Here is a 12,808-nt window from a genome sequence, read left to right as displayed (position 1 = left end):
CATACCGCAAAAATTGATCAACAGAAGACGCTATCTCCTCTGTGGACCACACTGCTCTCAGCCTATCACCCACCTGGAGCAGGACTCCTACGTCCGTATGCTCTTTGTGGACTTAATTCACATTCGCCTTCAACACCATGATTTCCCAGACCCTGACGGACAAACTACTCACACTAGGACTAAGCCCCTCCCTTAGCAACTGGGTACTAGCCATCTTAACCAACAGACCACAATCTGTGAAGATCCATGACTTCTCCTCCTCCACCATAATCATCAGCACTGGCTTCCCTCAGGGCTGTGTGTTGAGCCCCCTCCTATTCACTCTGCTAACATATGACTGTGAACCTACCCATCCAGGCTATCATATTGTAAAGTTTTCAGATGATACAGCTGTAGTTGGATGCATCACAAACACCGATGAGTCCAGCTACAGGCAGGAGGTGGAACACCTGGAGAGCTGATGCAGGAAGAACAACTTTCACATCAATGTGAAGAAGACAAAGGAGATAGTCTTGGATTTCAGATGGAGCAAGTACACCTACCCCCCGTCCCCCAAACATAGGAGGATCTGCGGTGGAAGTGGTCTCCAGTTACAAGTACTTGGGTGTGCACCTGAATGACAACCTCAGCTGGGGCAACAACACCACCAGCCTGATCAATAAAGCACATCAGAGACTCTACTTCCTCAGGCGGCTGAGGCGAGCTGGTCTGGGAAGCTTAGTCCTCACCTCCTTCTACAGGTGTGCAGTGGAGAGCATCCTGTGCTCCAGCATCAACATGTAGCATGGAGGCTGCACAGCTGCAGAAAGAAAAGCTTTGCAGAGAATGGTGAAGGATGCACAGAAGTCTGTTGGAGTCAGCCTCCCCACCATCACAGACATCTATCTACACCTCCAAATGCAGGAAGAGAGCCACCTGCATCATGAAGGACCCCACTCACCCAGCACACACTTTTTGCCCTGCTCCCCTCAGGCAGAAGGTTGCAGAGCTGTTAACATTCATAAATTCCTAACCAGGATAATCACTGTAAGATAAAAAAAAATCCCTGTAATGCCACTTTAATTGGTGATTTGTGACATCTGTACTGCTGATTATCTCATGCTGCTGTATTAATTCATACCTATCTGCTCATCAAAAACTCATGTTCAGGCTGCTGTTGTGCTGTATTGTTTTACATTATTAGTGTTTAGCGTATATCTTAGATCCTTACTTAATGTTTCTTTTTATACTTTATATTTTGTTATTTTTGCATGTAACTGGGACCCTGTGTACATAATTTCGTTCCACCTCCTATACCACATGTGGTGGTAATGACAAAGTTGACTTGAACTTCAGCCTGTGTTGTACCTCTGATTATCTCATTCCTAATCTTATCCATCCTTGTCACTCCTAAGGAGAACCTCAACATCTTCATTTCTGCTACTTCCAGTTCTTTCTCCTGTCTTTTTTACAATTCCACTGTTGCCAGACCATACAACAGAGCTGGTTTCACCAATGTCTTATAAACTTTTCCTTTGCCCTTTGTTGATACTCTTTTGTTGCAAATCACTCATGAAATTGTTCTCCATCCTGACTGGACTCTCTTTTCCCACCCCTTTACTACACTACTTATTTTCCTGGACAGTGGACCCCAAGTACGGTACTTGAGGTCCTGCACCTTTGTGACCTCCTTGTAGCCTCACTGTTCCGCCGGCCTCCCTCTCATGCACTCTGTCAATATTATGCCAAAAATCAGAAATTAAAATTTTCCAAACAACATTTTATTTAGTTTTTGACACATAGCATTAGCAAGTCTTTGTGCCATGAACAGGAAAATTATTTTTTTCTAACATTTATTTTAAATGTACCCTTGTAATAGAGAATCTGAAAAAATAAATAAATTACCATAACTTGGACTTTATACACGTTTGTTCAATTTCATAATGCCAAATAAAGTCAAATTCTGATTAATATGATCTAGAAATGTTAAAAACACATTTTAGATTTCTGTCACAAGCTACTTAAAAGGAACATGTAATCATGTGCTTCTTATATTACATGTATTACCATATTTAACATGATTCATTCAATGATACTGCTGAGAGCTGAGTTTGTGGTGACAGTCTGCAAAGAATCAAACAGCATCAGTAGAAGCACACGAGAAAAAAATATATAATTCTGCTTTAATATTAGTTTAGTCATTGCAAGTTAACAGGGAGTGTTGTTTTGTTAGAGTGGCACAGTTGGTAGAGCTGTTGCCTCTCAGGGAGAAGGTTGCCAGATTAAATCCCGCCTGGGGGCCATTCTGGGAGGAGGTTGAATGTTTTCTCCATGCATGCGTGGGTTTTCTCCAGGTACTCCCATTTCCTCCCACAGACCAAAAACATGCATGTTTTTGGTCAAGTTGATTGGCTAATTGGTAACTATAAACTGTCCCTAGGTGTGAGTGAGTGTGAATGGTTGTTTGTCTCTATATGTGTCCCTGTGATGGACTGGAGACCTGTCCAAGGTGTCCCCCGCCTCTTGCACAGTGACAGCTGGAGAATGGCACCAGTGACCCCGTGACCTTTGCCATTTTCTTACTTTAACATACAGGAATGTAAATTAACAAAATAATGTCTGGTGGTTTACTAAATAATAAAAATAACATGCAAATTAAAATAAAAAATTACTAAAATAAAAAATAAAATAAAAAAGATGTTTAACCTTATCCCAACAATGAGCGACATAAAGTTGACAATATTTAAATCCCTGCTCTTCATCTTGGTGGTCACAGACAAGTCTGTTTGTTGTCTAATGTATCAATATTCACAAGACATTTAAAAAACTTTTCACAGTGCAATGTAAAGTTAGGTTGACTGAAATTAACCAGCTCAGTTTGATTCTTTCTTAACGTATTTGTTAATTTCTGTATGACAGACACAAGCCGAGTACTGCAAATGCCATTTAAAGTGACAAGTCTAGTGCCCTATCAAAGCAAAGCATAAACACAAAATGCCCCTGATCCCTTTTTTAACATGTCATATTTTGCTAATTTAACCACTCTTTAAAAGTTGATATCACACTGCTGCTGCGATGCTACATTAAAAATGCCTACAGAAGACAGACAATAAAAAACTATAATTTATCCCATGAACCCTTCACATTTTAGGTTCTCACTCGTTTCTTCTCAAAGCTCGTCCCGCGCTGCACTGTCCAATGGGGACTGGAGCACGTCTGAGTTTTGGGCCTCACTGCTGATCTTAGCCTGCTCCTGAGTCTTTCCTGAGCGTGCTCTATCCCAGTCTGTATGGATCTTATCGTTGTCCCACACAGTGGAGGTCTCAGTGTCACTGATGTAACCTGGGTCGCCTGTGTAGTGAGATGGATACACAAGGAGAGGCTCTGCAGAAAACGCCTTTAGGTCCCGGTTTTCAAACTGTTCCATATAATCGGAGCTGTCAATGAGAAGGCAAAGCCAAAACAAAAATACATATATATATATATTCAGCAGAAGTTTATGTGTGCATACTTTTTCTAGTAGAGATAAATACTTACACTGGGTGTTTGTTGTACATGATAGGAAGAAACTCATCCACTGGCAAAATCTTCTTCAGAGGTTCTGCTTTTAAAAGCTTCTCAGCACCCTGTAATGACATCATATAACCCAGTGTCCAGTAGGAATAGTCTGCCTCCACTAGATTATGTATGTGTGGCACTGCTTTCTCCGGATGATCCACTTGCATTCTTTTCCGACCAATATAGCTAGATAAAAGAAAGAAAGGGAGCGGTGAGAAGACTCTTATGACTTAAGAAAGCTGTGGCAGAATTGCAAATGATCATAGAAGAGTAAACTCACATGAGATCCCAATCCAGTCCCTCATCCTCAACCTCCCTCATTAAGTTCACCAAGCGACGTTTGAAGAAAACCTCAAAGCGCAGATCATCTTCAATCACTAGAGAAGTCTGCAAACGTCTCTCTACAATCTAAAGACAGATGCACATTCATCAAAATGTCCCCCATGTTTGAAAAATATTTCAGCGCTTGGCTTTAAAGATGCACCTCTTTCCAGACGTTATAGTGAGAAAGAAAACAGCCCAGCTCTCCTTTCGTCAGTGGCCGATCGTGGTAAGGGTCGCTGTATCCAGGGAGCATGTGGATACCCATGGCATGAATTTCACTGACATTCATTGCTCTATAAAGAAGAAAGGAAACATGACACTAAAAAGAAAAGCGCAAATGTGATGATCAATGGGTACTGAACAGTAACAAACATTTGACACGGTGAACTTACTTTCCATCTACTGCTGCAATGACCTTGCATGCGATTTCCTGTTCATAAAGAACCGTCAGCATACGTTCTCTGCGATCTGTTCTTCTCTGCAGGTTGATCACAAACACCTGCACATAAAGTGAAACCAGCTAGTGTAACTACAGATTTAAACAGAAGGGGGAAGCTTTCAGAAAAGAAATAGCGAGAGGCCATTTTTGCATTGTTCCATCTTCACATCGCTCATTACTCACCTCATCAAAGCCCATTTTGTCAGGTTGTTTTCTAGGGACACGCATGTATTTGGAAGGCATCACTGGAGAATTTCGCACTATACAGTAAGAGGGAAGATGGACGCAGAAATGGTATAAACGATATACGAAAGACTCATGCTGCAAGACGTTACTGTTCAGACAGAGCAGCGAAGATTAGAATAGAAACCTTAGAGCCAGTCAAAACAAAAAGTTGGATGCAAAAAGATATTCTGAAAGCAAAACACTCACCACTAACTTCCAACAGGGAGTGCAGGAAGCTGTCAGCTTCATCTTGTAAAGTATTGTGAGCGCGCAGCGGTACAGGAAAATGACCATAGTTCTCCTCATTACATACAAACATTTGAACATCTGTTAAAAAAAACAACATAGGATGGAAACATTAATCTTAAATAAGTAACATGTTTAGACTGTCATCTAAGCACAAACTTGTGGAATACCTGCCATCCGAGCAGAGAATGCAAACACGATAATGTCATCAAAAGCCCAGCTGTAGTCTGGATGTGGCGGGTGAAAGGCCAGCTGCCTCGAAGCCTCTTTCCTGAGGTCTATCAGGAATGTGGAGTGAACCATAGGAACAGCAAAACAGCCCTTCCGCACTCTCTTCCTGATGGGTATGTAGGCAGGTGTCCTCTTATAGTAACCCTGACAAATTAAAGTCAATTTACATTTAAATTCACAAAACTATTTCAGCGTTTGCCTGAGCACACAACCAGTTTTCATACCTGGGAAGTCATTCCACACCAGAAGTTTGAATAGGCGGCTCGAGAGTCAAGCATCGGAGCAATAATAGTCTTATTCTGGTTCATGAGCTTCCAGAGAACGTTGGGATTGGTGAGGAGGTTATCACAGTCCACCAGCTGCACAGAGGGAAGTGGTGAGCTTGTGAAACATGTTTATAAAGAGTCAAAAAAAGGTGTGCACATCATCGAGTATTAAAAAAGGAGCATGTGAAGCGTTAATGAAGCACAAAAACTGGAAATTTACTGCCCAAAAATATCTGACAGTTCATGTTAGTTTTGTCTTTAAAAATGAAGCTACAAAATAATGCTATGACAGTTTTTGCAATGCCACTTCAAACTTATACTCCACTAAATCTAATCAATGTTGGTCAGTGTGACTCAACATTTTAACTATAAATCTGCACGGTGCTGCATTGAAATGTTAAAGATCTAGATAAACTATACTAAAATACAAACAAAGCGTAAGTAAATTAAACTTCAACACCCTGCGTTCCTCTTAATTTACAACTGTGGTAAATGCTTGTGTTTGATTCTGTCGTCATTCTTTAGCTGCTATGATCAAAAGAAGAGTTAACTTCTTTAACAGCGTTAGTCTTTTTCTTTTACTCTGGAAAATCTTATTGACGTACCATGAAGTAGTCTGCCCACATTTCACGAGCAGACTCCAGTGCTACTTGCCGAAGTTTCATAACATGCTCATAACGGAGATCTGTCCACTGTTTTGGACCATCTTCATCCTTATAACGTCTTCAAAAAGACAACGTGGCGTTAAATGAACAAATTTCTATTTGTGGCAGAAACTGTGACGGAACAAACCTCGGTTCTTCTTTTGGCCTCCACTCCACATTATGGTACAGGCTTTGCACTTTTGAAAGCCAATCACGCAGAATCACTGTGGTGTTGTCCTCATTATGATCAGTTGCTACCCTGTCATTAAATATCGTATACAAAAAAAACAACACATATTGTATTTTAAAAAAAACAATGAGCATGAATGCGATCAGCAAACAGTTAACAATGGCTAAGTGTAGAACAAGCACCAGATTTGGTTCAAGCAAAGAACAACGCTGAAATGAAAAACCTCGACTCAAATGACAATAGTCCTGTGTTCACTTTTTGGAATCGTATTGTCTGCAGCAGTGGGAACTGAGACAAGTGTTACAGACACCAACAGTCCACAACAACAACCACCTACAACTAGTGGATACCTTGTTAGGTTTGCATTTTAAAGGAAGCTTATAGAAAGGAAATGTAAAAGGATAAGAAAAAACATTGCAGAAGTGAAACTTCTAGTTGTAATGGCTTAGAACGGAAGGAAACGATTTGAACTTGGGGCATGTGTGAAGAAAATGAACCCATGTTCTCGACAGTCTACAGGTTTAATGCAATCCTGAAGAACACATTTATCCGTGCATGACACCCTGCTTCAGTAACATCTGCATTAATTTATATTTTCCTCATTTGGATGACAGCCAGAAGGGATTGTTTTTAAATATAATTTGCGGACACAACAGCAACCATAATTTCTGATACTGTATACGTCTTTCAAATTACTCAGTCTTTTTACTTTGTTTCCTTGTTTATGCTCAAATGAAACAACTTTGCAAAACAAAAGCATACTCCTGAGCTGAGCGTTAAACAGACACCAGTGAGAGATGTCGCTCTTCTAATCTGGTCTATTTTTACTTTTACTGGAGTCGAGCAGAATGCAGCTTTAATTGCAGTCATCAAGGATTTAAATGACGGTTTGGACGATTATGATTCTGAGGCTTTGGCATGCTTACGAACAGCTGCGTGAGCACCCAGTAAAATACATAGAATATGGGGTGTTTATAGTACAACGTTGTTTGCATTCCTCACATGTAACTTAAGCTGCATCGAAAACAAATATGCAAACATTCCCAACTGAGTTTAACAAGATTCTCCTCCCCAACAATTAAAACCTTTTTACAAGGCTTCGCTGTGAAGTTATATTACTTAATCAAGGATTACACCTCTTCACTCTTTGGGTCAGCCATGTAAAGTGCTCAAAGCTGAGGATACAGATGTGTGTGGGCTGTCGAAGCATGTCATTTAGTTTTTATGCTGGAATCATCACTCTTTCCCTGGTTACAGTTCTTCTCCAGACATGGTTGACAGATGTTTAATTAGAACAAGCATTAGATTAGAAGGGTGTGTTAATCAGCAGGATGAACAGATAAAAACGGCCTGCAGAAAACTTTTACTGAGGCATGATTAAATAGTTAACATGACTAGCTGCTGAGAAAACACAAGTTACAACATGAACACATTGTTTTATAGTTTTATAAATAATAAAACTCAAGATTGAGGAAATGGAGGCTGGTGTGGAGAAAGTGAAGTTGGAATCCCACAGCTCCTCTGGTGGCCACATTTTTCCCCGTCTCCTCCCCTCCACGTTTACAGATCAACTCCATAAACTGATAAAAAAAAGTGTCGATATCTGTGCACCTCTTTCTCCAGGTTTGATTTTAACAGATCGATCAAGATTCACCACTCTATGATAAATAGGATTTTCTCGCTCCAGACACTCTTGACGCTCAATCTCTGCGGGTCCACCCACTTTTAATATTCCTCAAAACCAGTATAATGTGGACATTGTGTTAGGAAGATTTCCAAAATGTGAGATCATTTAAACATGCAAAGCAAACATCCCCCCCCAGTGACAACTTACCAGAGAGCCATCCTGTCTTTAGGATAGTTGAGGCGCTCAATAGTACCCAGGAAATAGGGCAGGGAGTGCTCAGAGTTTCTGCAGATGAGCGCAACCAGAACCCGGGGAGCGAGGAGCGGAGACTCGGGGCTCCAGCGCTCCTCCGCAAAGTATCCCCGGGCAGGAGCGCAGCAGCCAGCCAGGAGCAGGAGGAGCAGCGCGGCGCGGAGGACCGACACTTCTAGCATGGCGCTGATAAATTATGCTTCACAGAAAATCAATTCAACTGCAACTCGTTTAAAACTAAAGGATGGGAAACTGTCTCCGCTTCTCCCCGTCATCACAAAGACAGGAAAGCGGCTGCGCTGCAAGTTCAGCTTTAAAGGGGTGGGAAGTGCTTTGCTCTTAAAGGGGATGGACAACAAACTTTCAGAGCGCAAATAGGATCACTTTTGAAAACTTTCATAGAACTGGTTAACGTTATAAAGAATAAGAGAAAATATATATATATATAATTTGTCATTAACCATGAAATACTTTATTTGACATTTTACAAATCATTCCCAACCGATAAACAAGACATTTAGGCAACAATTATAGCATCTTGGTCAGATTATGTTACATTTTTGTAAAAATTTAGACAAGAAAATGCTAAATTTCAGTCATATTTCTAAACAGAAAATACTCTAAATATTTGATCTGAAACCTGTTGCATCTCTATGCAGCATAACTAAATGATAATTCAATTTAATAATGAGCTGTGCAGAAAACAATAAACAAATCGTTTATATTTTACAGAAACTGCAATATTCAACCTTTGACATCTCACTACCCCTGTCACACACAATACATATTTTGGACATTCTGCTTTATTACACTGAAAACTCTACAGTTTGGCACCTGAGCCAAGCCTCTCTACCTGAATGGTCAAAGAAGCAGCTGCAGGTTCGTCAATGAGCCAAAACAGCTCACCCTTGGTTGGGACAACGCGAGCTGCTGGAAACACAGAACTTTCTCTATTTTCCAGGACTTCCTGAAAAAAAAAAAAAAAAGAAAAAAGGCCAGTTTTGTAATATGTACAGCTGCATGTGATGATCTCTGGGGGAAAAAGACCTTCTCATTTGATCTGTAACATCAGTAAACAAGCTCCTGATATTTTTTTTTAAACTAAATTGTATTTTTTTAATCTTTTATAAATACAACACAGTATTTATTTGTACATTATAGTCTCATAAGGAGTAAAATGGGCACAATCACATAAGTTGAAACTAACCTGTATAAATAAAGGTTGAATGAAAGTGATGTACTATCAATAAAAATCCTGAACTGCATAGATCTTTTTTATATATTCATAGATAATGAGGATTTTGAAACAAGACTGATAAGTGTTTCAATCTTACCTTTAAAACAGGTGCTTTGCTTCCACCTGTAGTTACAAAAGCAACACAGAGCGCAGAGTTCACCACTGGAAAAGTCATTGTCACACGCTGTGGTGGTGGTTTGGGAGAATCACTGATAGGAGCCACTATCTTCTTTGTTTCCTGCATTTTGGACACAAACAAACCAAATTTGTTACTATAGAAAAAATAAAAATAAAACGCGAGTTACGATCGATGACATGTCTCACTTCTACAGCATAGCATGATGCATATTAAACAGACTTACATTATTTTGATACTTTCATTTTTTAAAGGTGGATTTTTTCCCCTGAAACAATCACTTGCTCTTGTTTGAAATCAGCAGATATTGATCACGTATAGCTTCCAGCCTTAATAAACAGTATAACCTCACACTTAGCACTTTCACACTTTTCACTAATGATGTTTTACCTTCGCACAAGCAAACAAAAGCAAATTAAACACATTATAGCAAGTGAGCTGACAGAATTGGAGCAAAATAAATCAATATGAAGAGCATAGTTAACAATTTGTTTTATCATAAGAGATTGTTTTTTTTCCCCCATGGTCCTTTCAAATGTCAATAATCAGCGAGGGTCATTCCTAGCTTGATTCAGCTTAACAAACACAATGAGAGGAATGCTTTGTTTGGATTGCTGCTTTGAGTTAAGGTATGTCAACATTACTGGGGCGATGGAAACAGCGATTTCTTAGTGCCTGCAGCAAAGCAATGATTTTTTTGTGTGGTGGAAATGTATGAGAACTCTTTTGCATATAGTGCCAACAGCACATCAGTAGAAGTAACACCATGATCAACAAATAGTCATGGTGAAGACTTGAAAGCACACAATGACACACAAAAATACTAAATTAAAAAATATCTTAGAATAACCCAGACATTATATAAAATTTGAATACATAAACATATAGACACACTATTATTATACAAGAGATAAGTGCACTAAGAAACTGCTCTCACCTCGAGAAGAGGGTGGTCTGGAAAAAGGGAACACGTGTGCCCATCGGGTCCCATACCAAGCAGTAACAGGTCAAATACAGGAAAACTGTCACCTGGGAAAGCCTGCAATTGTGAAAGTGACTAATCAATGCAATAGGACTTTTTAAAAATTATTTTGCCATGTTCTAAAATCTTGCGACAGATCTGCACCTCTTTCAGTTTGCGGGAATAATCTTCAGCACAGTCACCGACTGACAGAGAGGAGTCAATGGTTAGGATACCACTTTCAGGGATGTTGATTTTGGAAAACAAATGAATCTGGGGGGGAAAAAAAAAAGCAAAGTGGTGCATTTTATCGAAATGTGTTTGCATGATCATATATTAACACAGACACTAGCTACTGAAACAAACAAACATTGCACCTTGTAGAGACCATAGGTGCTCTCCGGATCATCAAATGAAACCAGTCTCTCGTCGCAGAAGCCAACCACCCATTTGCTGCAGTCCAGTTCTGGCAGGGCAAGCAGCTCTTTGCTGAGCAGAGAGACGAGGCTTCCTCCAGAGAGGCCCAACGTGAACCTGCCACGAGAGGAGATGGCCCTCTCAGCCCGTGAAATCACAAGATGGGCCAGTGCAGGACCCAGCTCTGCTGAGGAGGGAAACACCACCACCCTTCTACCAGCCATGAGAGCACCACCTGCCATGAAGAACAAGAAAATTACAAAACAAAAGGAAGTTACTCAACAGAAATGCAAATTACGATCTGCAAATAAATGAAACTTCTGGTTACTGTATGTAAAGGCATTTTTAACAGTATTTAACTTGATAGGGTACAAATACAGTTCAGGAAAATGGAGACTGCTTATCTCAACGGGGGAAGAAAAATCATGTTTACAAAGGTGTTTAAGCATATAGAACAAACGAGCTGTAGAATGTATGATTCCCTTGTGTAAATAAGAAACTTTTCATACCTTGTAAAGACAAACTCAACAGTAGAAGATGGTCATACGAGTTTTCAGTCGGTACGTTTTATTCGAGGCACTACTTCCTCCAACGAAGTTTATTAGCCAATCACAGTTTTTGGAATACCGCGATGCATTCTGGTTACTGTAGTCTGCGGAAACGAACAGTTGGGGGGGGGGGGGGGGAAAGGCGAAATATTAACGTAAAGCAGGAAGTTTAGTTGAGAGTCATTTAACTCAATTGTTGCTAATATCAACTGAAGGTAAAATGTAAAGCAAACTATTAAAAATATTTACGCCTGTCTTTTCGAACGGTTGTGTAATATTTCCGCCCCGCCGGCAGATGGCGGTAAAACATTTTTCTACAACTGAGTTGACGTTGTTGTGAGTGACAACATTTTATTAGGAGACTCACCAAAGGAAACATGTCCACATCTTTTTCTTTTCAGGCACAGCTTGTCTCCATAATGGACGCGTTGTCCAAAGCAGCTGTAATGGAAATAAGCAAACTTGTAGAGATCGAATCGAAGATGTTGAAAATAGAGATAACTCGAGGGCGAAATGAAATTGCCTCGCTGACAGAGAAACTGCAGCTGATGGAGAAGTTACTTCACATGGCACAGGGGCGCAGTCAGGATGCTGCTGGAGCATCCGTGGTGAGAGAAGCTGCAGAAAACGATGCATTTTTGTCATCTGACAGAACAAGACCTGTCATAAAAAGGTAGGCTGTGTGTCCTGTAGGTCGATGCAGTGCAGTCATCGTGTTATGCTGAAAATACTTGATCTAATTTATAACATTGATTGCCTTTGACCTCTGTTGTAATTTAAGTGCACTGCATCCTAGTGAAACTCTGCTGGAAAACATATCTTCCTCAACTGAGATGAGCAATTTGCATCAAGGTGAAGAACATGGTTTAACTGAAGTAAGTCTGCAATATTTCTGTATAATCAGTTTGTAACCAAATTTTCTGCTTTGTTTTGCACCTGTAATTAGTGCAGTTAAATTATATTTTGTATGATTAGATGCCAAACTCAGTAATGGAGCAAACTATGCTGATAGTAGTAAAAGCGGAGCCGTCAGATGTGGGCAATGAAAACACTGGCCAAGATCGAACAAGTGAAAACAGTGAGTTTATCATTTGTTTGTAACTCTACTTTTGTTTTTTGATTTTTTTTTACATTACGCTGATGAAGATTCTCAGTCATCCAGGACATGGTAAATCCCCCAAAAAGTTTAAAAACAAAACAACTGGACTTTATTTGTAACTGAAGACGTATCGCTTCTCATCCGAGGAGCTTTCTCAATTCAAAGAACAAGGAGTGTGGGATGCAAGTTATAAAGCAGAGATGTTATATAAGTTTGCATAATGCAGATTGACACATGCAGATTGACCTCTCACTCTTCACAATAGAGGATCGTTAGAGTCTTTGTTAATCCCAGCCACAGAGGGGCCATTCTAGTCACATGGTTGACATTCCTGATAGGTGTGAAACTGGCTGGGTATCAGTCCTTCAGTTACAAATAAAGTCCAGTTGTTTTGTTTTTAACCTTTTTTTTTTTTGATTTTTTTTTTTT

General features: G+C 40.0%; 3 protein-coding genes across 3 annotated transcripts in view; 1 reads left to right on the top strand and 2 right to left on the bottom strand.

Annotated features, from left to right (window-relative positions):
• Positions 1-2,915: 2,915 nt before the first annotated feature.
• On the bottom strand, positions 2,916-8,169 carry colgalt1a (collagen beta(1-O)galactosyltransferase 1a). The gene is made up of 12 exons (XM_037689065.1): positions 7,937-8,169; positions 6,061-6,171; positions 5,874-5,991; positions 5,227-5,361; positions 4,942-5,146; positions 4,733-4,852; positions 4,484-4,560; positions 4,254-4,360; positions 4,022-4,154; positions 3,818-3,945; positions 3,517-3,723; positions 2,916-3,416 (listed from the first exon to the last, which is right to left on the bottom strand). The coding sequence occupies exons 1-12, from the start codon at positions 8,161-8,163 to the stop codon at positions 3,149-3,151; spliced, it is 1,836 nt and encodes a 611-aa protein (XP_037544993.1). The 5' UTR covers positions 8,164-8,169; the 3' UTR covers positions 2,916-3,148.
• Positions 8,170-8,750: 581 nt separating this feature from the next.
• pgls (6-phosphogluconolactonase) lies at positions 8,751-10,959 on the bottom strand. Its single transcript, XM_037689081.1, has 5 exons — positions 10,693-10,959; positions 10,481-10,588; positions 10,292-10,393; positions 9,316-9,456; positions 8,751-8,948 (listed from the first exon to the last, which is right to left on the bottom strand). The coding sequence occupies exons 1-5, from the start codon at positions 10,954-10,956 to the stop codon at positions 8,802-8,804; spliced, it is 762 nt and encodes a 253-aa protein (XP_037545009.1). The 5' UTR covers positions 10,957-10,959; the 3' UTR covers positions 8,751-8,801.
• Positions 10,960-11,642: 683 nt separating this feature from the next.
• The window catches only part of si:dkey-210j14.3 (zinc finger and BTB domain-containing protein 44), a 6,054-nt gene continuing 4,888 nt past the window's right edge, over positions 11,643-12,808 (top strand). The window contains exons 1-3 of the mRNA XM_037688565.1: positions 11,643-11,953; positions 12,062-12,155; positions 12,256-12,358. Coding sequence (XP_037544493.1) covers positions 11,658-11,953; positions 12,062-12,155; positions 12,256-12,358 — 493 coding nt within the window. The 5' untranslated portion in view covers positions 11,643-11,657. The remainder of the gene's footprint in view (positions 11,954-12,061; positions 12,156-12,255; positions 12,359-12,808) is intronic.

Source organism: Nematolebias whitei, chromosome 15 (genome assembly GCF_014905685.2).
Source record: "Nematolebias whitei isolate Nwh7 chromosome 15, NemWhi1, whole genome shotgun sequence".
Classification (NCBI taxonomy): Eukaryota; Metazoa; Chordata; class Actinopteri; order Cyprinodontiformes; family Rivulidae; genus Nematolebias; species Nematolebias whitei.
This window is presented reverse-complemented; position numbering and strand designations above follow the sequence as displayed.

Excerpts from the sequence above, each read along its gene's own strand:
- colgalt1a (XM_037689065.1), bottom strand. The coding sequence starts at position 8,163 with ATGCTAGAAGTGTCGGTCCTCCGCGCCGCGCTGCTCCTCCTGCTCCTG. Across the intron at positions 5,992-6,060 it reads AGGCCAAAAGAAGAACCGAG|ACGTTATAAGGATGAAGATG; the intron begins GTTTGTTCCGTC and ends GTCTTTTTGAAG. Across the intron at positions 4,155-4,253 it reads ATTGCAGCAGTAGATGGAAA|AGCAATGAATGTCAGTGAAA; the intron begins GTAAGTTCACCG and ends TCTTCTTTATAG.
- pgls (XM_037689081.1), bottom strand. The coding sequence starts at position 10,956 with ATGGCTGGTAGAAGGGTGGTGGTGTTTCCCTCCTCAGCAGAGCTGGGT. Across the intron at positions 10,394-10,480 it reads ATTCCCGCAAACTGAAAGAG|GCTTTCCCAGGTGACAGTTT; the intron begins GTGCAGATCTGT and ends TCACAATTGCAG. Across the intron at positions 8,949-9,315 it reads GCAAAGCACCTGTTTTAAAG|GAAGTCCTGGAAAATAGAGA; the intron begins GTAAGATTGAAA and ends TTTTTTTTTCAG.